The 26,173-nt window shown below is 39.5% G+C and overlaps 1 protein-coding gene across 2 annotated transcripts in view; it reads right to left on the reverse strand.

Annotated features, from left to right (window-relative positions):
- ngef (neuronal guanine nucleotide exchange factor) overlaps positions 1–25,157 on the reverse strand; it is a 47,288-nt gene extending 22,131 nt beyond the window's left edge. Inside the window, exons 1-8 of one of the 2 annotated variants that reach the window (XM_039598270.1) lie at positions 24,683–25,157; positions 19,423–19,528; positions 9,397–9,744; positions 9,003–9,067; positions 5,010–5,260; positions 4,171–4,331; positions 3,924–4,076; positions 992–1,121 (exon numbers count right to left, since the gene is read on the reverse strand). In XM_039598270.1, the coding sequence (XP_039454204.1) occupies positions 992–1,121; positions 3,924–4,076; positions 4,171–4,331; positions 5,010–5,260; positions 9,003–9,067; positions 9,397–9,744; positions 19,423–19,528; positions 24,683–24,890 (1,422 nt within the window). In that variant the 5' untranslated portion in view covers positions 24,891–25,157. Of the gene's footprint in view, positions 1–991; positions 1,122–3,923; positions 4,077–4,170; positions 4,332–5,009; positions 5,261–9,002; positions 9,068–9,396; positions 9,745–16,817; positions 16,848–19,422; positions 19,529–24,682 lie in introns of those variants that run through there. The other variant, XM_039598271.1, reaches the window with a different exon arrangement.
- Positions 25,158–26,173: the final 1,016 nt, after the last annotated feature.

Here is a 26,173-nt window from a genome sequence, read left to right on the forward strand (position 1 = left end):
TTGGTGATGATAACATCATCCAAGTAGATGGAAGGATATGCAGCATGACACAACACCCATAAGGCAACCATGCAGTGCAGAAGGCTGGTTTTTCCACTACAGGCAAGGCAATCTGCCAGTAGTCCTTAGTTAAATCCAGTGTTGTGAAAAAACAAGCAGTGCCTAACCGGTCCAGGACCTGGGGCATGGAGTAAACATCAAACTGTGACACTGTCACTGGTTCCTTGTAGTTGTAGTAAGGACCCAAATGCAGACATTTTGAGGCAAAAACTAGGTTTTAACAAAAGGCTATTGAGGCTAAAATAAAGATGCAAAACAATGACAAGAGATCACTAGGAAACACTAACTGGGCACTAACTAAATCACTAAGGATGTGACACATGAAGCAAGGAACATGAAACTAGAAACATGAAAACCTTGTGCACGTGAGGAAGATGAACAGACGATCTGACAAAGGGGTGAGGAAGACAGAGACAATATATACTGAAGGGTGACGAGGGAAGTGGAAATACATGGAAACACAGCAGGAACAAATTTTAAACATAACGAGACAGGGAAAGCAAAACTGAACACACTGAGCACAGGACGAGTGACTTTCAAAATAAAACAGGAAGTACATGAACAAACAAGCTTGACAGAAAATTGGGATATACAAAACATCGAGCCATATAACAGACTGGGGGAGACAAAGGATGAAACACATGGAGAGGAACATGGGAACAGGTAAAGAAGATGAAACATAGAGACACAATTTTAGACACATGGTCTGAGGAAGCGAGAAACAAATAGGGAACACAAACATGAGATGGAGAGGGAATAAACAGAGAAATGACTGGGAAAACATACACCGAGGACATGACAGACTGTCAGAGGAGACACAGGGATGAGACAGAGACAAGAAAACATGAACCAGAAATAAAAATAAACTGATGCATGAAAGTACCAACTCAAGACTAAACTTATTTTCCAGTAATAGTGTTGGCAAACTCACCTGAACAAGAAGCTTGAGCCTTGTAATCCTTTGGAAAGGAAGGATGAGGAAAGATGTAAAGGACAGGCCCCTGACACGTGGATGGTTTTCCAGTGCAGCCATAGTGTCCCGAAATTGCTGGTTTCCTTCTCTGGACAGACAGTCATAATCAGAACTTAGACATTCAAACACATTGCTTATTTGAATACTATATGTTCTCTATATACTATATGTTCTTCTCCTTATCTCTATATGTGTTGAGAGATAAGGAAAGTGGCAGTGAGGCAGTATGTCTATGACATGTCTTTGGCCCGTACATAGTTAATGATAGGTTAAAAAGAGATTCTTTAGGGAGATTCATACTAAATCAAGAGCAATCAGCTGCACCCTTTAGGGTCCATAAAAGCAAATCATTAGCCTCTATCTCAATCTGTTCCTAGTATCCTTTTTTGCACACCCTCTGCATATCCTTCTTCTCTACTTACATATATCTCCTCTCTCGTCTTTCGCTTTTCACTCTCCCTGGCAGCTCCTGGCACATTCAACACCCTTTGTCTAACATATCACTGCTCTGCTCATGTTCAAATCAACTTTTGCTTTTTTACCTTTGCAAATCATCTTTCCAATTCATTCGATCTGAGGCGCCCCTCTAAAGTATTCATTTCTAATCTACTCCATCCTCATCACTCCCAATAAAAATCATAACATCTCTGCCACCTCTAGCTCCTTCTCCTGTCTTTTTTTAGTCATATATAACAAAAAACAATATGTCCCTACTAAAGACAGTACAAATAAGGTGTCAATATAGTCACTAATGACATCAATATTTTTCATGAGGAACAGCTACAATACAAACAACCAACAATCATTACCTATCCAAAATGACAACATTTGGAGAACACATTTTGAAAATCACTACAATGACATACATATGAACCAAACAATGAAAAAACACTTTAACAAAATGCAAGAAAGAAACCAGAATTTCCTTAAAATTCCACAATTTCCTTTGAAGAAGTGAAAACAAAGGAAAAAAAATTAGAAGCTACAAAGGGATTAAGACAATAATGTGGGCTTCATAAATTGGGTTAGGGGTTAGTTTAAACTGAGTTTATTAAAGACTTTACTTAAAGAGGTGTAAGCCAAAATCCCTCCTGAATCCTGGTGACCAACTACAAGAAATGTCTTTCTGTTGTACTTGGCAACCAAAGATGATCCAGTACTGTTTTGTTTGGAGATTAAATACTTATTTCAGTCAATGGCGTGCAAATAAATGTATAATTTTTATGTAACAGCATTTTTTGGTTGATATTTTGTCAGCCTTCTCACTGAAAAAAAGAGCATGTTGGATTTACTTAATTCAGTAGTGGACATTGGTTGCATACAATTGTTTTGCTTTGGCAGAAACTTAAACAGCTTAGTTAAATCAACACAACTTATTCATATTCAATAAACCTGTGCATTTTGTGTTGATGAAACGTGATTGAAACATGTTTAGATGAAGTAAGTTGAGCCTTTGGAATATTTTAATCATTCACACTTTTGTCATTTAATTCCAACACTATTCAATAACTTTTACTTCAGTACTACTTGGTAACTTAAATACTACATGTTGTCTTCATACCATCCTGCTATCTTTATCTGGGTTGCAGGGGGGCTGGGGCATAACCCCAAAATGATAGGTTAAGAGGCAGGGTACACCTTGGAGAGGTCACCAGTCTATCACATAGAGACAAACAACCACTGCACTCACATTCATGGGCAATTTGGGATCACCAATTAACCTTACTCTAATTGCATGACTTTTAACTGTGGGAGGAAGCCAGAATACCCAGAGAGAACCCACTTCAAACTAACCAGATTGTGGATTTGAACCTAGGACCTTCTTGCTGTGAGGCAACAGCACTAACCACCATGCCACCAATCCAGCCTAGGAAAGCTATGATTTATCCTTGACAGGTTAAACCACAATAAATAACGATAGCATACACGTGGTGTGTGCGTAGTTGTCTGCCTCTGATAACTCCAGTGATTTTGCATTTTGAAATCTCATGTGATCTTGTGAACTTCATGAGTCCAGCAACTAACCACTCTTACTAGATTGTATCAGATCATCTTAACAAGAACAAATGAAATTGTTGAATTTCTTACAGATCCTACATGATTTAATTATGTTCACCATAGAAACATGAAATTATTTTGTTCAAATTACAAGTTAGACTTTTGTAAATGTAACAACCACCCAATGTCCTTTTTTCGGTATACCGAAAAAAGTAGAGGCGGCTGCTTGACTTGACTGAGATGGATGCCTTCCTCAAACCACGATCCAAAGCGAACGAGATTAAATCGCGTGTGGTGTCATGAGATTTAACATTGCTATATTATTGACTTACTTCACTCAAACATGATATGAATAAATTAATATACCCTCTCTGCATATCATGTAGTTTCATTTAACTTTAAAGCATGAGGCAATTTTGTTGAATACACGCAAGATGCTTACATGATTACATGTATTAAACTAAAGCTAACATTAAACTTAGAGACTGATCATTTCATTTATAAGCAAACTTACAAAATTCAGCAGGGATCAAATGATTATTTCTCCCATTGTAATGGTCAAATCCACAACGCTGCACATTCTCAAGATTTGTCATTAAAAAAAAAAAATGCTTAATAGAGACTTAAAAGGTTAACAGACGATGTTTGTTTTTAAAACTATCTCTAATTCCAAATATGTATTTATCATTAACAGCACTGCATACAAAAAATTGCAGGAACTATATTGTGTTGTTTTTACAGAAACAAAAGTACTATGAAAAATTAATCATAAACAAAATATAAGTGTCATTAAATATAAATTCTGATCATTCATACTTTTCAAACAACAACAAACAAACTCCATGATTTAACTATTTGTGTATGAAGAAGGCATATAAAATGCAATACTCACAAAATGCGTCTGTAATTCTTCTCCTGGTACGCCTGATTAATGACGTATGTGATAAAAACATTGAAGTGATTTGCTGCATGGTAATAAACAATGTCACACACATCAGAAATCAAAATAGACTTCTCAATTCGGTGTTCAAGATCCATCAAGAACCTGAAAAATTTATGAGATTTCTATAACTCAAGGATATTTGTGTGGCTAAAACTTCACAGTATAAACTGATTGTGGTTAACATAGACTGTCCCACCTTTCACTGGCTTTCATCACTTCCTCGATGTTAGAAAACAGAAAATGCATGTCGGACTGGCTTAGAGTGTTGACTAAAACAGGGTTACGTAGGAAATGTGTCTCTAAAATTTCCAAACTCTTGTAGTAGGATGCCTCTGATGTGACCAGCTCAAACATGGCCTAGGGACAAAAGGAAATTTTAATACAGCATGAACAAATCACCACCAGGGCAGCTGTCTTTTAATTTGTTTCTCAGCAGCATTGTTAGTCTGTCTACCATTTGGGCAAATAGTCTTTACTTAGTCCTTTTTAAGCATTGCACTTTACAATGTGTTTTTGCTATGTAAGCAAAAGTTGCAAAAAGATGTTCCCAAGCAAACCAAAGCACTGGTTTGCTTGGGAGCAACTTTTGGGTTCAGTGTCTTGCCCAGGGCAATTTTAAGTTGTAGAAGGATCAAGGACCAAATGACCAGCACTACAATTTTACTCCCAAATTTGTGATTAATAAAGTACACTATATAGACACACATTAAAACATTAAATTTTAAATGCAGGTGCTTTCAGTCCCATTGCCACAGGTGAATAAAATCAAAACCTTGGATTAATATAGCGAGTTGATAACCAGCTTCATGAGACTGCTTTTCCTGATCATCATTGTAGGGTAAGTGAATTCAGATAACAGAGACATAATCTAGATACACTAAACTCACTTTGCAATAAAGGACCCTAGCCATACAGTCTGCCTTTACAAACGAGTGAAACGAGTTGTTCTAAAGACGTCATTGAAATCAAACATGTTACTGTAATAAATAACGTTACTCAAGCCAAAAAACTCTTTGGCCTCACAAAATTGCTCACCTCTTGCATTATAATTTCTTTGTGCGGTAACTGAGTAAGCAGACCGCTTGCCTGCACAGCTTCCAGGTTCTGCCACAAGGTCAGTGACTGAGCACTATTCCTCAGTTGCAGCTGTAACACTGGTGGAGACATTACACCAGAGTCTGTCACCACAGTCCCTGCATTGACCCCAGGAAAAAGGTTGTCACGCTGACGCCGCTGCTCAATCTCCTGCTGCTTGGAGGTGTCTCGGTATTCCTGGTACAGGAAAGCTAAAGAGTCAAAAAACAATTAGTGGGCATGGAGTATGCATATACAAGTTATTTTTTCAGTGGCTTCAATTACTATTCTTTCATACGGTGTCTAAACAGAAGGCATACACTATTGTATATGGATAAAAGTTCTCAGCTAGGCTGAAAAGGTACTTTTTTTTTTAATCAAGCACCTAACAATTTAGTCTGCCTTTACAAACATTTGTTATAGGGTTGTTTTAAAGAGTTCACTGAATTTAAGTGTGGTGCTATAAGAGGATGCCACCACTGGAACAAGTTAAAATTTCATCACTCCTAGATGTCATTGTAAAAGGAAATTGGTTAGGAACCACAAAACCTATACTATTATTAAGTTTTAGCTCTGACTACAAAATGAGATAAAAGGTCTGCGAAATCAGATAGAAACAGTGAAGCAAGGTGAACAAAAGATAACAACAAATAAAACTGATTTTAGAGTTTTCCTTTTAGGGTGGACAAGGCTAAGCGTGTTCATTCAGGATCAAATGAGTTAACACTTGGGAGTTTGGGGGCATTTATATAATTTACAAACAGTCACTTAGAAGAGAGACCTTATGTTTAATAATCCACATTTAACTCTTTTACTTATCCATCTGTTGGGGATAATGTATTGTTCTTCCTTATTACATTTTTAAGCTTAAATCAATTTTTGCTCATTTTTGGTTTATTTGTTATGGTCAGGGAGCACACAAAATCTCCATGGGGATATAGTTTTAGGAAATAACAGGAGGTGAGGTTTTAATACTCCATCTATCCATTTTCTTTTACTTATCTGTGTCTGGGTCACAAGGGCAGCTTCCTAAGTTGAGAAGCCCAGAACTTCCTCTCCCTTGCCACCTCCTCCAGTTTACTGGGAGAAACACAGAGGCGTTCTAATGCAATGGACATGCCCAGAACACCTCACCCAGGAAGCACCCACCAGGCATCCTCGTCAGATGCCCAAACTACCTCAACTGGCCCCTGATCCATCTGTCAATCTTCTGCTCCCCTCACTCTTGAGCAAGACCCCAAGAAGTCCATGTCACTTTCTGGACAGCACTCGGGTACCCAGCTGTTTATAGAAAACATGTGCTAAAGAGTTTTTTTAGCACATGCAGGTGTGTGAAGGGGGAAAATCAATTTGAAATGTGCAGAGACTGGTGGTGTACCAGGGGCTTCTGCTTAGGGCTACTCTTCCCACTCACCGTCACCCAGCTGGCCTAATGTCCCATCTGCTTGGGATGGCTAACAGTGGCTAATTTACAGTAAGTTGTCCCCCAACAGCTAGTGGCAATTTGTAAATTTTTAGAAAAGTCTATTTTAACAGTTAGCTAAAAATGAACTGTCATATAGTCTATCCATCCATTCACTGGCGCTGAGGTGCCAGTGCTAATCAACATTCTGCCAAAGATACTTACAAATTAAATAAAAATAAAACAAAAATATACAGGAATTGCCTTTGGTGTTAGAATTTTTTGGTGTGGCCAAATAATCAATAGAACCATGATCCAGAATTTATGCATAATATTTATTGAGAATGGGATGTCTAAATTACTTGTATTGTTATATTATCAAACTCTCGTGACACTTTTAAATATCTGTGTAGGTTCTCAGTCATCTAGGTCATAATAGTCTAAGGAGTTTGGAAAGAAAGTGACTGGACTTCTTTAAGTGTCGAGAAGACACCTTTCATCCAGGAGGCTTATTCAGTGCTAAATCAAATGGTGGCGAGTCCCAGGTATTTAAACCCATACTGGGTGTTGTCCCTTAAAAGGGTTGTTGACCCACTATCCTAATCATATGCCTCATCACATGAGCCAATGTGTGAAAAACAGCGCTGGTCATTATTACCAGAAGTTTCAAGTGAAACCATTGCGAGATATTGTCTCCATCTTTTTTGTGACCTATTCAGGACACCTGACCCAAGATGTGAGTACGGTTTGAGGCGCCGGGGAAATGATCTCAAAACTGCATTGTAGGTGGCTGACAGTTGGTGCCATGACAAATCTTCTCTGTTTAATGATCGTTGTTCACAGTGGACATAGATGGCTCCTTCTACTTTTCAGTCCAAAATGTGAACACTGGCATCCTCAAAAGAATGACCTTTATCCTTCAGGTCCAGATGTACAGCTAAGTCTTGTCCTGTCGAGGTGGCTCTTCTATGTTGCATCATGAATTTATAGAGTGGCTGTTTGGTTTCTACATTAAAGAAATGTATTGCAAATGTACTGCACTGCACAATATACAGTATGTTGCTTAGTTTGCATTTTGGAGTTTTGTCTTTGGATTCAACAAGTTTTTGTCTGAGGGTGTGGCTGGATCAGTTTGTCTGATTATCCTGCTACATGAGTGACAACAGTGTTGTTTTTATGTTATTCTGTTTTTCTCCCTAGTTGGCGTCTGACCTTTTTTCCTGTGCATCTTTTCTGATTTATCACAAGTTGTTGTTCCAGAGGGTGATGGGAGTCAAACACTAGGTACCAGACTGTGTGGGGGGGCTTCTGGTAAACTTCAGTGTTAGAGCTTATATTTTGAGGGTTCCCTGTATCTTTCCTGGTGAACTATGTTTCTATCTAATGAGTTGATATGATATGTGGTGATACCTGGGTCAAAATCAAAACTGAAGAAGCAGAAAAACTGGTTCATTCCATGGACACATTTTAGAACTGAAGAAGACGTTTAGAGGTGAGACATCTTCACAAAACTTAAAGAAGTCCATTCACTTACTTTCCAAGCTCCTTAGACAAACTCAAATATATACTAACAAAATATTAATAGAAAATCAGGATAATTAAAATTTCTTAGTAATAAATGAACTGGTTGGTTCTTATATAGCTCGTTTCTATTCTGCTTGACCATTCAAAGCCCTTTACACATGTTCACACATTCACAACCAATCAATCTCAAACCCAAACAATCATTTAAGCACTATTTTTAGTACACATAAGTGCTTTCTATCTAAGATTCACGCACATTTATACTTGAGGAGGGTATCTTCAGAGACCACCTTAAGGTTAAGTATCTTGCCCAAGTATACTTAGGGATGCAGATTGGAGACTGGAGCAACCAGGGATCAAAACTACCAATCTTCAAATTATAAGATGAACCTCTTCACATCCTGAGCTACAGACACCCTAATACAGCTAAACTGTGTTTCTCACAGGTGGGCTGAAAGTTTGCTGGTACAGAAATTGGAACATGTTGTGTAATCTTCCTCAGTCATATACTGCAGATTACTTTGGTGGGTGTAGAACTGGACTTGAATTACATAAGAGCAGGGTGAAAGTACAGTCTGACACATAGCAAAAAAAAAATGCACAGACTTTGGAGAAACAAATAGTCTATGTGTACTGTATTGTTCCACTTCTTAGTCAATTTTCAGGCTTCCTCTTCTTCATTTAAGATTTTGAATTGTTTATTATATTCTTAAACGCTGCCATCATGCGTAAGTTTCTACTAACCCAGTAAAAATCATCCAAAGTGAATAAGACTGTGTGGAGTAGTCTATCAATCCAGGAAACTCTACAAGAGGCACAAAATCGCTTAACCAGTCAGAGATCTGTATCTACAGCATTTGTCATGCATATTGTTGAGATAGTAAAGTGTTAGAAAGCTTACATGAATGGTGTGACTTACCACTGCTTATCTTAGCCATAATATAGAAACAAATACAAATGGGTTTTCTAGCAATAGCTCTGATGGTGGGTGTAATGTATGCAATACTCTCACCCTTTGTCAAACTCACCAATATTTTTGACGATTTTGAGACTGTGGCAGATTGTCTGTGCGCATTCTCCATTCCTCAGCACCCTACGAAGAAAAAAAGGACATACCTTTGTGAAGAGAGAGCTTATCTCTCTCTTTCTCTCGGTGTGTGTGTATGTATATAGATAGATATATTCATAATATAATATAATATAATTCATAATATACATTCTTACAATGTGTAATTTTATTTTGCGAAAAAACAGTATGCATTTTTTATGTTATTTATTTGCCTAATTTCTCATCTTATTATTTGCTTTCATCGGAATTCAAATGATTAGGCATTTTAAAAAAGAGTCCTTTTTAATTTCTTAAATTTATATCTCTGTTTCTAAAATATTTATATCTCTATTTCTAAAGTAATTTGGTCTGACCTGTGGTTCATGTGGATATCCAGGTCTTCTTCAGAATTAAGCTGTTGTGAGTTCATGGTCTTCCTTCTGGTGTCCTTCACAGTGCAAGCTTTAGCTGTTTGCTCAGAAAGCTCTTCTATGACTTCACTGTCACTGTTGCGAGTCCAGTTCGTGCTCATTTCTGCTGTAAAATCTCTTTGCTGACTGCATGAAGCAGCTGATATTTCCACAGTCCTCTTTCCTCCCACTCCTCCTCTTCTCTTATCCGCAGCATTCTGGTTGTACAGAGCATGTGTGCTACTGAACTCACCATTGCTTGGCAACAAATCTCTGGAATGATGAGGCTGTCGCAAGAACTGAGGACTACATCTGACAGAAGAAAAAACAAGAAACACACCTTAGAAATACATATACAGAAGCCATTCACATCATCTAAAGCTTAACTGACAACAGCAAATTCTTAAATTTGTGTGCATATTTAGAGGATATTTTAATTAGGTTTTCTCATTATCACAGGAAAATTTGTTGCCCTTGTGCATGAGAAATCTTTAAATTAGCTGCTAGTTGATGTAACTAGTTTCATGTAGATGTAAGTGAGGAAACCTGAAGAAGGAATTGGGTTAACTTGCTCAACGTCTTGTTAATTAATAAGTGAGGTGAAAATGGTTCAGGCATTACTGAAGGGCAAGAGGAGAGACAATTACAGGAGGAAGCTGGAGTGAAAACTCCAGCAGAATAGCATGACACAGGTGTGCATTGGCATGAAGACAATCACTGGATCCAGGTCATCCAACAGCATAAAAGCTGGGGCAGTGAAGACAAAGCCAATGAGCTGAATGTGTTTTTCATCGGAATCGAAACTGAGGTAAATGCTCACCCCTCTAGTGATTTACCTGTACTCAGCCTGCAATCCACAGCCTCTCTCTCTCTGTCTCCACATTCCACCATAGCCTCCTGTGAAAGTCCTGACACCTCTCCCCCACTTGTCGCTTTCACTCATGACCAGATTCAGAGAAAAATGAGAAGACTCCACTCAGGCAAGTCTGCCCTCCAGCTTTGTGGAGTCTTTCATAAACTGTTCATGATGAGTCTAAGTCCGTAGAGGGTCCCAGTGTTGTGGAAGACGTCATCCCTTATTTCCGTACCAAAAACGCCATGTCCCAGTGCCCCCCAGGGTTGGAGACCTGTGGCACTGACTTCCCACATCATGAAAACCCTGGAAAGACTCATCCTTGACCAGCCCCAACCTATTGGCAGGCCACCTCAGTATCCCCTTCAGTTCACTTAAGAGCTCAGACTCAGAGCTGAGGACAAAATCATCTATCTGTTTAATCATGTCTACACCCATCCAGACCAGCTGATGAGCACTGTGAAAGTCATGTTTTTCAACATTTCCAGTGCATTCAGTACCATCAGACTGACCCTACTGGTTGATAAGCTGATAGCGATGCAGGTAGATACCTCTCTCGTGTCCTGGATTGTTGATTACGTGAGAGGAAGATCACAATATGTGCATCTTCAACATGGTGTGTCTGACAAGATGATCAACAACACAGGGGGACCAAAGGGACCGTCCTCTTCCCTTTCCTCTTCACCCTCTACACCACATACTTCAGCCACTGCAGAGACCTGCCATCTTCAGAAGTTTTCTGATGACTCTGCAGTGGCTGAATGCATCAGAGAGGGTGATGAGACAGAGTACCGGGCTATGGTTGGCTCCTTTGTCACGTGGTGTGAGCAGAATCATCTGCAGCTCAATGTGACGAAGACCAAAGAACTGATTGTGGACTTTAGGAGGACCAGGAAACCTGTGACCCATGTTTCAATCCAGAGGGTTGATATTGTAGAGGACCATAAATACCTCGGAGTACACATAGATAATAAACTGGACTGGGTTAAAAAATACCACTGCACTGTACAGGAAGGGACAGAGTTGTGTCTATTTTCTGAGGCGGCTGAGATCATTTAACATCTTTGACATTGGACAGTGCTCAGGATTTTCTATTAGTCTGTTGTGGCCAGTGCCGTCCTTACTGCCGTGCTGGTCCACACTGAGACATCAGGTTAAGGGTCGCAGACGCGAACAGACTCAATAAACTGATCCGCAAGGCTGGTAATGTTGTGGGGATGGAGCTGAAAGATGAAAGATTTACGCTTCAGCCACCTCCTCAATTCAGAGATGGTCTTTCCTTTTTCCTGTTAATGGCCTCCTTGACTCGATGCTCAAACCGGCGTTCCTCCCTGTTCAGGATTTGTACATCCTCATCATTGAAAGAGTGCCCACTGGCCTGTAGGGGCAAATACACTGCGGAGTTGGTAGGTAGCTCTTCTGTGTTGTGCCATCCGAAGGTTGCTTGGTTTCCCCAAAACATAAATCATGGCACTTAACAGCGTACGCTATATTACTCTGTTTGTGTCCCGATCCTTGGGGTTGGCCAAGCGTGTTTTGGGGTTTAAAAGCCACAGAGGGATAAATGCATCTCAGCTTTTCCGATACTATTGACACATATTGTCATGACCCTGTGCCCTCTCGGCTGACTCTGTATGGCTACAAGTGTTTTTGTTGTGTTGCATCTCTCTCTCTCCCCTCCCGCGCACTGCGCTCTACCGGGGCGGAGTCATGACGGCTCCAGCCCCTGGCTCGGACACCTGCAAGCAATCATATCATCACCATGCTCACTTCTTAAGGCGGCTGCTGAGAGTGCTTCTTCGCTGGATTATTGTGTAACACTCGTCAGTGTCATTGCAAGTCTGAGCTTTTTCCCGAGTTTCTTTCGTGCCGCAACTCACATGTTCTTCCTCCCTGTGCCAGATTTCTCGCCAGCCTGAGGACCGCCGTGTGGTGAGCTAAAAGCCGGAGTCTGAGCTAGTCCGAGCTAACCTGAGCTTCAGTGGAGGATTGTGTATATAGCCCGTTCCCTTCCTGTGCCTGTGTTCCCCGGAGACCCTCTTCCTGTGCCCCCTCACCTGTATATATCTGCACCTGGTGTCTGTGTGTAATAAATTGTGAACTTTAGTGACGGTCTGCCTCCGAGTCTCTCCTGAGCCTGACACATATGGGATCACCAGGGGTTTTCACTTAGGCAGCGGTTGTCCTTCTCTCCTGGATCGACTGGAGCTTTCTTTATGCACCTTCCCAGCTTTAACAAATGTCCAGCTGGGATAACCACATTTACTCAGGGCCTTCTTGATGTGATGTTCTTCTGCTTCCCTGGCCGCTGTGTCTGTGGGGATGGTGTTCGGTCTCTGTTTTACCATCACCACCACTGTGGACTCTCATCATCCACAGTTCATGCTCCAGTGGATGATGAGAGTTGAACCTTAAAAACTAATGCGTATGTGTAGGTTTACGGTACACATCAACTTTTAAATGTCCCCCATTACGGATGGAAATCTCACAGTCTAAGGCTAACTTGCCATTTTTCATATTCTCCCTGGTGAATTTGATGTTTTGGTCCACTGAGTGAATGTGACCCGTGAACTGTGGTAGGTCCTGAGATTTGATTTTCACCCAGGTGTCATCCACATACCTGAACTAATGACTTGGTGGTGTTCGAGGGTATTATAACAAAGGACTCTTTTTCACTTCTTCCATGTACAAGTTGGCCAGAATGGGTGAAATTGGGGAACCCATGGTACACCCATGTTTCTGCCTGCAGTACTGACCCTTGTATGTGAAATACATACAATTTTAACCCACTTTGGCAAGGACTTCCTAAAGCTTGTACATCAGTATGAGCAAACAGGACATAAGATGGCTAATTACAGGAACCACCTGAGATCCAGCCTCAGATGCAGACAAAACAGGATTACTTCTAAAAGTCTGCAAATGAGCTCTTCAGTTAAGGACTTCCGGGCAACATAAATCCTCCAGAAGGCACAGCACCAGCTGCTCAATGAACAGGTGAGACAAACAAATTTTACCAAAGAAGTGCTAAAGAGGAGCGGATCCGACAGAGACTTACTATGCTTCTAGATGAGAATACTCTTAAAAAGGGTTTCTGAATTCACAGAGAAGGTTCGTCTAGCACAGCATGAGAAGTCTAAGATCAGGCAACAAAGGAAGTTTGACATACTTGTTGTGCGTCGGAAACCAGAGCAAAATACGGAGAGTGTCTTCAGCAGCCTGTAAAGTGAAAGTGGACAGTATAGCCTTGTTTTCTTATCATAAAAATCATTGTTGCAGCCAGGGCCAGCCCCGATGTGACCCCCTTAAACATATTTTTAGTTTTAGTGTCCTGATTTTCTTCTGAGTTATCAATTTTCTACTTAGTTAGCTAACATAAATTAATTTAAGTCTATTAGCCAACCAACCAACCACATGACATCACTTATTGACAGAAGATGGCGCTAAACATGTTTTTAAATCTTTAAGCATTTATTTCTTAAATCCAGCTTCACAGACAGTGTTACATCTCTTTAAGTTTTGTGAAGAAACTTCAAGAGATCCAGTCACTTTCTTTTCAAGCTCCTTAGACTATTTTGATTTTTATTTAGGTTCCTCTTATACATGTTTATATTGCAGGTCTATTTTTAGTCACAAATGTAGGTGAAACGCTGGCGTTTACATGGTGACAACTAAGTGTTACAGAGCTGTGCGTTAAACAAAGAATCAGAGTATCTGTGTAGGTTCTCAGTCATCCAGGTCATGGTAATCTAAGGAGAGTGGTGGCTTAAGTTTCTAATTTTAAAACCAAATAGTAGGGAGTGGTGGGGCACTCCACCATTTGGTTTCAGAACTAAAGAAGCTTGTTGGCTGAGAGGTGAAACGTCTTCAGGAAATTGAAAGAAGTCCAGTCACTTTAATTTCCAAGCTCCTTACAAAGAATCAAAGCAAAATAACAAACAAAAAAAATGCATCAAGAATTGCTAAAATCGAGAATTAAGTTTAAGCTGATGATGCTAAGATTCATTCACTGATTTTCACCTTCATACCAAAGTTATACCACCTACTATTAATACAGTATAAACAGTATGCTGTCAGTGTAGGGGAGGGAAATTAGTGAAGGCTGTTCATAAATGTGCTCACATCTTGCTGAATGGTCAGCTGATCACAGCCAATACACTGAAAATCTGATGGAGCCCACAGAAGAAATTATTGTGAGTTGTGATTTTTTTCCCCACCCTGAGCTACTACAACTGATTTTCAGATTGTAATAATAATAATAATGCATTGGATTTATATAGCGCTTTTCAAGGCACTCAAAGCGCTTTACAATGACATTATTCATTCACGCTCACATTCACACCCTGGTGGAGGCAAGCTACGGTTGTAGCCACAGCTGCCCTGGGGCAGATTGACAGAAGCGAGGCTGCCATATCGCGCCATCGGCCCCTCTGGCCAACACCAGTAGGCGGTAGGGTAAAGTGTCTTGCCCAAGGACACAACGACCAAACGACTAAATTACTGGATCGGATATCGGAGAGAAATAAAAAATGTAATCCGATCCATTAAATATCAGGAAAGCACCTCACAAAACTTGCGACATGGCGTAACTCAGCTCAGAACCTTAGCACGTCGGAGGAATATGCGTCATGTGATAGAGCGGCTATGGTGTGCGAGACCTGTCTGAGTACTAGTTGAGCATTTGGAGCCTCGCTACCAAACCACCATGTCATCTCAGAAAGTTATCCCACAGAGAAGTAAAACAAGTGTGTAAGTTCATCTTTGAATGCTAGTAAAGCACTCCGACGTTAAGCTTAATAACCGATATATGGAGCGACTGCCTCTTCTCTCTCCCTCCCTCTCCTGTTGCTACTTCAGTCGTGAAACTGATTAATGGTCAGCTGATCGGCTTTTCTGTCGTGACTCCCGTCTCTCTTGTTTGTTTATCGTCCACTTTGCACCAGAAAGAGGAAACCAGCGGCTGAACAATAGCAGCACATTTAAGCTTGATAAGCTGTTGTTAGAATGAATTCAATATTACTTTCTACACCTGGGGCCCGTTCTTCGTACCTCGCTTACTACATCCAAGATCAAATGACACATCCAAGATCAAATCATCGCGCTAACTTTGAGCTCGCTAATCCGGTTCTCCGAACACACCTGTTGTTGACGATTAGTATAGCTGGATGAAGTAATCTGAGATCACTGGGTGGCTTAAAAGGGGCTACGCATCGATAGTAGAAACATTGATCGGCAACCCTGTGATTGGTCGGCGAAGATGTCGAAGGAGCGCGCACAGTATTTCACGGCAGCAGACCAAGAACTCTTGATTGAGGGATATCAGGAGTTTCAGAGTTTAATTAAAACGCAGGGGAACACTGCAAAGGCTGCAAAAGCAAGGAGAGAGGGCTGGCAGAAAGTTGCTGACAAATCAAACTCGTAAGTGATCCATGATATTACATTATATCATGTGATATTATATTATACCACATTATATTATATTACATCATATCCTCTTTCACATTAGAGCCACAACAGGACCCACTAGAACATGGGAAAAAGTAAAAAGTGAAATATAAGAATATTCCACAGAATGGTAATATTTATCACTTATATTGCTTTTAGTCTATGACAAGAGACCCTGGAATAATCTGTTTGTTTGTTTATAACAGCAACCAAGAAAAGGGCAGAGCAAATAAAGACAGGTGGTGGTCCTGCACCCCCTCGTCACACCCCTTTTTGTACTGTGACATTTATTGACATTGTGGGTTTTTTGTGTGTAGTTTGACATAACACTCCATCACTTTTACCTGTTCCCATGCAAGGGGTGACTGAAGCATGCACAGTAAGTCGGGAGTAAGTATATACAGTACAGTAAGTATATATAGAGAGAGAGAGAGAGAGAGAGAGAGAGAGAGAGAGAGAGGAAGAAAGTAAATAATACCCTCACGGGAGAATCGATATCTCTCTATGAGCACACCGTCGCGCTGAGCTAAAGGATCCTGTCTATCCCGCAATATACGCTAAATTCTGTAAACTCTCCTTATCAATCTTGCACCTTCCTTGCTCGCGTACAAACGGACAGGACATGGCTGCGACAGACTTCCCAAATCCACCTTCGCTTTTATAGTCGTGGTCTCTCATCTTGATTGCACGTAGTAATTTACTATTACTACCCTAAAATATGAATTACATCTGACATGATCTACTACATGTAATAGAATGATTAATAGTACATTTCCCTTTTTTTCGGAAATGACCTGTATGTATCTGTATGGAATCAATAAAAGAATCAAATGCTGCATTATCTTTAGTTACATTGATAATATTTATTTATGGTAAAACAGTGGCGAAATATCGCTCTTGCTTTCATATAACTGCAGCGGACATACCTGAGTGGCCGCGATCTAATCCTGTTTACATAAAGTAAACCTGCTCCCGAGCAGGTTTACGCTTACGGATCTGTTGCTATGACAGCAAGTCCCAGATGAGCTTCGGAGAACCGAACGATCCAAGATCACGCGAAATCGTCAACATTCAAATCCGGCTAACTTACTTAGCGAGGTACGAAGAACGGGCCCCAGGATCCTTTTCTGCGTAGCTGACAGCTGGTAACTGTGCAGGGGCGGGTCTAGCAAAGTTTTGCCAGGAGGGCAGATAGGGCATTAACAGGGAAAAGGGGGCACAACGAAATACTTTTCTTTGTTATTCTCATTTAAAACATCTAGCTTTTAATAAATAATTATCTGAATCTTACACCCAAATTTTAATCTGATGTAAAATGTATAGAAGTCCATTATTGTATATAGTACTTTTTCCTTTGGGAAGGTATCATCTGTGCAGTCTGCAATTCTTTTGAAGAAAGATGTTGTATCTATTTAATTATTGTGGAAAAATAATTAATTTCTGTGCATTTTTTTTTTTTTACACGTGCAATAAATTAAAGTTGATTACATCGATTAAGCATCACAAGGCAGAGGGTGGGGGTTGGTTCCTTTTTTTTTTTTTTTGCTGGGAGTTTGCAACCCTATTAGTTAGGTTGCTTAATATTTCCGCTAAGTACCAAGTACCAGAATAGGGAGGATGGTGTAGGTTCAAGTTTATTAGATTGATCAGTATTGCTGAACTATCAAATATTTTGGGTGCAGTGTATTTTTTGCATGCAGTTATAACAGAATAGCTTTAGTTTAGTTTAGTTTTTTTAACTTGAGTATGAATTTATACAAAATGCAGCAAGATATTAAAAAAACAGTTCATATCGGTATCGGCAGATAGCCAAATTTATGATATCGGTATCGGACATAAAAAAGTGGTATCGTGCCATCTCTACTACAATGTAATAGACAGAAAATAGAGCTGTTTTTAAAGATTCTCCTTCTTTTCCTCTGCTATATATATTTGATTTAAACTGAGTGCATTTATTAGAAATAAAATTTATACCAAAATAAAGTTTGTATTCCCATGTACATATAGTTTATTATATTAATATATTGCAAGGTTCATTTAGCTTTGCATAAAAATAGCTGGTTGAAATGTCCTCAAAAGAGCTATTTTTTATTTTCTTACTTTGAGTACATTTCAGAAACTTTTTTTTTTCAGTTTTACTTAAGTAAAGAAATTGAATCAGCAGTATTTTTTATCAGTACCTTTACTTAAGTACAGTATGTCAGTACCTTTGCCACATCTACTTGTCTGGTATTTTGGCTGGTCCAGCCTCAAACAATGTATTGTAAACGTGACTAATCCCATGCTTTAGCTAGAGCTTGCCAATGGCTGAGGAGATGATTCCTCGGAAGCCAGAGTCAATGGTTCCTCTCGGGAACTCACCCTCAAGTGAGTTGGACAGAGGTGGCCAATGAAAAAGGATGCCCTCTAGGCTCTGCATGACCCCTGTGATTATTTAGTGCGGCGCTGTGGGGCAGCGAGGGTGACCCTCTAGAGGCAAGTTACACTAAAGGCCTTTTTACTGTTATATATATGGTTGTCAAATGTCAAATGTGACTTTTTAGGTCAAGCTAGAATACCTGGGAGGTCATCTACTAATCAGAAGGTTGGTGATTTGATCCCTGGATGCTCCAGCATGGCAAATATCACTAGGCAAGATACTAACCCAAAGTTGCTCTCTGTATGAATGGATGAATGAGGCAAGTTGTATAAAGCACAATGAGTGCTCAGGTAGAGCTCAGAGCTCATTAGAAAAGAGGTATATAAGATCCAGTAAGTTTAACATCTTTGCATTTTCAAATCCTTTCTTAAAATGCACCGCTTTAAACATACTTGCTCAGATTATCTTACACCTTTCACATGAATCCTCTGTTCTTATTAGTAATTTTAAATATTGTAAATTTGTTTTTGACTTGATGGGTATTTTGTCTCTTATTTTTTAACTCTTCTGTCAACAGAAAACCTACACTGGGGAAGACCACTAGAAAACAAGCACTCAGAGCTTGAAGACAAACAAGGGCAAGTGCTCTGACAGAGGGAAACAGAGAGAATATATACACAGGAGACTAATAAGGGAGATGGGGAAATACCAGGGAACAGAGCTGAAACTCATCAGGGTAAAAAAATTGGGAAAAGTAAAACTGAACATAAAGCACATGAGACAAGGAACTATCAAAATAAAACAGGAACTAATACCAAGACTAAGACACCTGAGCTTGACACACACAAAAGCGTAATCAGACACAAAGACAAGACCGACTGAACATGGGAGATAATAAAGGCAAAACACAGAGATGAAACTAAGAGAATCAGAAGGGAACTAACAAACCTAAAGTAATTTATGACTATACTAGTTACATAAAATAATACAATTGGGAACAAACAGAGATAAGAAAACTCATAAGTGCAACGAAACCAAAGATAATTAATAGAATCTAGAAACAAATCCCAATTCTTCAATCAAAACAATAATGAATTAACGCGATTCAAAAGTCAAAACACAAAACTCTTTGGTGAAAGATCTAGAACCATGACAGGAACAAAGACTTAACTTTCACAGAGACTTGTATGCTTATCACAGATATGATAAGCCACTAAGAGTGCCAGGTGTTAAATATAAAGCAGTGTGCCATGTTCAAGCAAGCATTGTTATGTGATTGTTTGTTTTCTGGGTGTGTTTGGTTACAGGGTTGGGCAGTGAAGGCATGCAGACTCACCGTCTAGCCCCTGGCAACAAAGGTGACTTGTGGGGTAAGGGAGAATGAGAAGAGGAAGATCCTGCACTACTGGATGGACTGTGGTCTAAAGTAGACCTGGTGGAATCTGGAAAGTTAGAAAGACAGAGAGTGTATTTATAGGTACAGTAGGGAGGAATTTGAAAATTACACAGTAGTTAAAATGCCAACAATTTAATCACTTATTTCTAGTCGGTTACACAAATTCTATCTGTTTTTCTCTCTTTCTCTTTCACTCACACCTGTTTCCTCTGTGAAGTAGGTTTTTTTAATTAATTTTTGTAACTAAACTGGCTGAAGTATTAGATTGTCATTGTTTTTCTAGGCTTTCAAGCACTCAGAGCGCCTTAACAAGTTAATTACTCTGTACAGACACAGGTCACTGCCAGCAGCCATAAGATAAACATTTACATTTTGGGGTAAAGTATTTTGTCAGAGTAAAAGGTGTCCACTGGTAATAGGAAATGAAAAAAAATACTAAGCCCTCTTTGTTGACCTGTAACTCTGCTATTCAGTTATCACTACAGTGCGTTATCACTTGAATGTAAACATCCCTCCGCTATGAGTAACTGTCTTATTATGTCAAAGTGATTTAGGTGCCGAATTGATCCTAGTACCTATGTCTTGAGAGGCAATTTGTGCCTGATAGGCTCTCCAAAGACAAATTGGTGAGGGGCTAGACTAAGTGTAATTCAACAACAAGGATTCAAGAAATCTCACTGAAACAGGAGTTGAATGAAGACTGAATGAATCAGTGTCCATTTTTTCTTGTGGCTTAATAGCATTTCAGCCCTGTATTAGATTGGCAACCTGTCCAGGGTATACCTGACTCTCATCATATGATAGCTGGGATAAATTCCAGTCCCCCCCCCCCCCCGCAACCCTGATAAGGATAAGTGGAAGAGAATGGATGGATTAAAGGCCATTCCATTTGAACATCAGAGATTTGCTATAAAAACTGCAAGAGAAAAGAAACATAGCTTAAGGTAAGAGTGCTTTTAGACATGTTTTGAAGGTTCATATTAAAATTCCATTATCTAGATAGGTCTGTAATTGTTTTTAGGTTAAATAACTGGTACTATGGCTCTATGAATACAGAAATTCAGGAGCGTATTTCAAGTTAGCAAGCATAGAATGATTGATGCTTGAAGTCCCTAAAATATTTAGATGTCCAGTCATTGACATCAGATTCCGAAGCTTGTAGTAACAACAGTTTTGCAGGTAGGGAGCTTATATTTTATTTACAACGTCTCATGTACAAGGCTTCCCAGGTAAAGAAGACACTTTGCAGAAGCAACAGAAAGTCCGACTCTACCAAGATACCAAGTACTCTAGGAAGGAATTCTTAAAGGTAGGAAAAACTTGATACTTTTCCTATTGATTTCTATTCTTAAAAACAATCAAATAAGTAATCAAATAGTATCAGTCAGTTGTCCAATGATATAACTCTTTCAGTACATAAAAGCATCCAAAATCATTATATATAAACTGTTTTGTTTTTTTGGAGGGGTATTTTATTCCGGAATACTATTAACAACATTTATTTTTGCATGTGTGTTGTTGCTGCCTGTGTTTAATTGAGTAATTTCTGTAACTGTGAGACACTTGCTGCTGCCTATCTTGGCCAGGTCTCCCTTGAAAAAGAGGTTTTTAATATCAATGGGATCTTCCTGGTTAAATAAAGGTTAATAAAATAATAATAAACATCTACAATACATGGACAAAGGAGCAGTCCTTTGAGAGGGAGAACAAGGGTCCTTACACTCCATGTGCAACAATATGAAATAATGTTTAATTTACACACTGTGTGCATACTGTACCCAAACAGGAGTAGGTAGAAGTTGAACACTTACTGAGATCTACACCCTTTTCACACACAAAAAGAAACCTTAGTGAATACTCTCCCGTTGATCAGCAAAAATGAAGACAAGGCTCCATGAAAAAACAATGAGAGCTCAGTCACAAGCTACTAAATAGAACACATATTATATTATATTATATATTATATTAGGATTTTTAAAAAAGATCCCTGCGTAGGTTTTCATTCATTCTGGTCATTGTAGTCTCAAGCACTTTAAAAATAAGCAATTGGAGTTGTTTAGGTTTGTGTTTAAGTTCAAGGTAGTTAACTCCTATTGGGGGTTGTAACTTTGGTGGTGGTCCTAGGGTCCATTAGTAACCACCTTGGTTGTCACATGAGCTGAGATGTGGAGAAAAAATCATTTTGACTGTAACGGGCCATGTTGTAAGACATTACCCCAACACACGATCATGTGAATTACTGATGGTGACTTGGAGCAAGGTGGAGTAGGAGTATAGCTGACTAATAGCTGGTGTCATAATCCGCCCCTTCTGTTCAATAATGGTTACTTACAGTGGACTTACTTGGCTTCCTTTTTTTTATAAAGTGTGACCTTTCTTCTAAAACACAGCTGAGTCTTTTCCTGTTGAGGTCAAGACTTAGCCCTCAAATACAGTGAACCTCAACTTTCTAAGAAAGTAGTGACACTGGTACGTCTTCTAGACAAGGAAGGATGTATTGTGACTCCAGAAAAGGTCCTCAGAAAGATGTACACTGAGATCCTTACAGCTGGAGGCCTCTTCAACAGCTACTCCCTTGATGTATAGGAGTGTGAAGGGGGGGGGGGGATTCTACACTTCCTGAAATCCACAATCATCTCCTTGGTTTTCTAGAGCACCAGCTCACTGGTTGTTTTGTAATTCCTGCCTGTAGTCAGACGCATCACTGTTGGTTTCCATCTCACCACTGTTGTGTCATCTACAAACGTCACAATGTGAGGGCTTAGATATTCTACTGAGCAGTCATATGTCAGCAGAGTGAACAGGAGAGATATCATACACAACCCAAGGGGGGTCTAGTGATTAAGAAGTCCAGGAACCAACTGCAGAGGGAGAAGCTCAGGTCAAGTTTTGCAAGTTTTTGTTGCTGAGTTTGTGGAATTATTGTACTGAGGCCATAAGTGGTCCAAGAATAGGAGACATATATACAAGTCCTTATTCTCAAGGTTGGAATATCAGGAAACACTGATGAGATCCTATTATCTGACAGCTGACTGGCACAATCTCTCAGTGCCCATTCTAGAATACTGTCAGTGCCTGCAACTTCATGTGGGCCAGTTCTGCTGAGGTCAAGCTGAATCGTAGTTCATCTGGTGTTGAAGTGAGTGTAGTGCTAGAGGGGAGGTTTCATACTCAATGAAGCAGACATGAAAGTCATTGGGATAATCAGGCAGAGATAAATCCCAGTGCAGACAGGGATTTCCAGGCCATTCAAAGTGTTGATGCATCACCAGTTCTGAATGCGACATCGTTGTCTTTCCACAGAGATCCAACCTCCACATTCAGCTAGGTTTCTTGGTTCTGCAGTGGTAACTGACTTGGTGGCTGTTACATCATGTAACTAAAGATAAGTATTCTTCCAGCTTGATCTCTCCCTCATATGTAACTGTGTCTCTGAAGAGCTGCCTGTCTGTAGATTGAAAAGAGTCCTACAGCACAGAGGCAGTGTCACTGGGCCATACAGTGATGGTCTACATTATTAGTTTGTAGTGTTTTAATAGGGGTTGGTAGGTGGGGAACAACATGAGTGAGATATGGTCATACAGGTCTAGGTGGGGGATGGCTCTTTATGCACCTTGTATCTTTATGTAGACACAGTCAGCTGTATTGTTTCCCTTGTCGAAGAGCTTGAGATCCCTCAGCTCATCTTCATCCAAACGTGAAATAATAAGGTTGGATGTTAAATCCTTTTATGGTTAAATGATACAGGGTCTTAAAACAGAGTTTATCTATGTGTGCTTTTCTAATATTCTGTGTTTATCAAAAAAATAATATCTTGGCTTAATGTCTTGATGCATTCTCAATCATCCAGGAAAGTAGATCTCCAAAAGTTGAATCTGTTCATCTGGACGTAGCGTTTGATGGGAGAAACGCTTCGTCACTCATCCAAGTGATAATAATAATAATATCCATAATTATGATTAAGGAACTGACCTCACAGCCCATTGTTCCTTCAGTGGGCTGGTTTCAGTCATTATGCAAATGTACTGTTTATAAGGTTTGGGGAAACCTGCAGTCAGCTGAGACTGAAGAAGTCACTTGGATGAGTGACCAAACGTTTCTCCCATCAAACGCTACGTCCAGATGAACAGATTCAACTTTTGGAGATCTTGGCTTAATATTGTTTCTCTTATTTGAAATGGATTCCTTTTTTAACCCCATCCATGTTTTTACCAGTGTTGATATACCATCTGATATACCATCAGAGATGCAACATTGATAACATCCTTATTGATTCCCATCTTCTTTAGGGAATGCATTAGTGCCTATGGAAGTGGCAGCTTGGAAATTTAGAAAGGCATCATCAACTGGAAAACAAGTGGTGAAATTAAATCAGGAAAATTAAGAAATGTTGAGGAGGTAGAATTCTATATCAAACAAGAATGAGATAACATTCTTTTGCCAGAAGTCCAGCAACTGGTCTCCTCAGTCTCATCCTCCTTATGGACTGTTGTTAAACATGACCCTGTCCCAACTTTTTTTTTTTTTTCTGAAATCAAATCCTAACTGAATACTTTTCTTAAAATGATGCACGCTCTTGATTTGGCATTTTCTGTGTTATTGTGAATGAAATACAGGTTTATGAGATCTGCAAATCGTTGCATCTGTTTTATTTACTCAGCATTTAAACAGCATGTTTGTTTGTTTGTTTGTTTGTTTGTTTGTTTGTTTGTTCAAAATTGGGGTTATATAGCAGGACAAGTATATTGTTATCCAGGTAGGTTCATTTTAACATTTAAACTCATGGTTGTTCTTGCTTTAATAGCTTGAGGTCATATGTTGAACGCCAGTCCATTTACCTGTGGGAAATACATTATTCACCACTGTATGCGGTTCAAACAGAACCAGTTTCTCAGGTTGTATTCATTTAGATTTCTACTGAAGGGTAGAAAGTGCCTTTCTTCTACTTTCAATAACAACTGCACCATTAACTAGAGCAGTCCCTAAAAAGATGCCTATGATAACAACGTGTGAGAACTGAATTCATAACCTAGCTGTAGCACAGTTATATATAAATCATTAATTTAAAGTTAACTATACATCTAGCATTAAGTAAAAAAGATTTTAGCTGGGATTAAAACCCAGCTAAAATTAACTTAACAGGAAATACATTGTTAAATTGTGGTCACAGCCAAATTCTTTGCTGGTCTTCTTGTCTTACTTTCAGATTGCTCAGATGAGATCAGTCTCTTCTTCCTCATTGACCGGTAAAAGCGGGAGTTCCTGCGAATAGGTTCTCTACTAAATCCAGTGCTGGAGTCATCATCATCATCTTCCTCTTGGCTTTGTTGAACCACAACTGGTTGCTTTTCTGTGACATCTTTTGGTTTCTGCCCCCACTTACCCCTGAACAGGGTAGCTACAGACATAGTGAAATCTATTGTTCAATTAACTGAAAAACTAAGACAGGAAAATGTTGTTTGGCGTTGAGGAAATGAGTGGAAAGAAATTTGCCATAGTTAGCCAGAATCCAGAAATAAATCCATCACTTTGAATCAGAAATTCAGATGAAAAATGAAAAAAAAAAAAAAGAATACAGTTGAAAACAATTTTAAGATCAGAAAAGGGAATCCTCAGCCTTCTCTTCCTTCTATCCGTACAACAATAATGTTGTTAACTACATGGGTAACCTGTGGAATGAGTGCTTGACGCTTATTTATGACTACAGTGTAATTATTACATTTATGACTCTCTCCTGTTCTTTGTCCCTCCTCTGTTTGTGTCCCTCCCTCTTTCTCCCTCCCTACACCACCCTGTTATGTGCCAACATTCCTGAACTCAACCTAGTCTTACCAGCTTATAATGCCTTTCTGCTCTAAAACTCTCTCTGTTGCAGAACCAGAAAAGCCACTCTAAATGCTTGTAAATGTCTGTGCCTTCTACATTTCCCAGATCCTTTCATGAAATCTAGGCATGTTTTTATTCTTGGCCTTTGTTCTTTAAGAGTTTCTGGCCCTGTTGAGCCGTTGTCCCACATAATAGTTTTATCTCTAGTCAGCTGACAAGGAGAGTTTAAAGTTCATCTTTTCCTTTTTTCAACAGAGCAATAAAGTTGCTTTCTCTGTACCAGCCAAAAAAAGGAAGTGCAAAGAATTTGTTGACTGGAATAACCTCTACTGTAAAATAAAGGTTCTGCACAGTTTCTACAAACAGAAGATGGTTTACTGTGGAATTCACTAACCCAGTGGTTCCCAAACTTTTTTTTGCCAGGCCCCCTTTTTACAAGAAAATGTCCCCCCACCCGCGCAAACACATCCTCCAAACACACACACCCATATTTTGTTTACAAACTCCATTGCGGTTTATTTCACACCTCAAACATTTAGTAAACAATTAAGCAAATACAAGTAAATGGCAATAAATTACAGGTAGTAATAAAATATACTCTTTTACGCTACGTCCACACCTACACGGGTATTTTTGAAAACTCAGCTGTTTCTATGCGTTTGGGCTTTTCGTCAACACGTAAACGGCGTTGCGATTCACCGAAAACGGAGATTATTTAAAACTCCTTTTTTGCGTTTACGTGTGGACGAGGAATACAGAGTTCGTCACGCAACGTCAAAGGTATGTGCCTCTTTTCACGTCACGCTGTGCGCCACGTTATTGTTTACATGAGATGAATTGCAGAATGGCAGATAGAGACAAAATA

The sequence above is a fragment of the Oreochromis aureus genome, linkage group 14, assembly GCF_013358895.1.
Source record: "Oreochromis aureus strain Israel breed Guangdong linkage group 14, ZZ_aureus, whole genome shotgun sequence".
NCBI classification, from domain to species: Eukaryota; Metazoa; Chordata; class Actinopteri; order Cichliformes; family Cichlidae; genus Oreochromis; species Oreochromis aureus.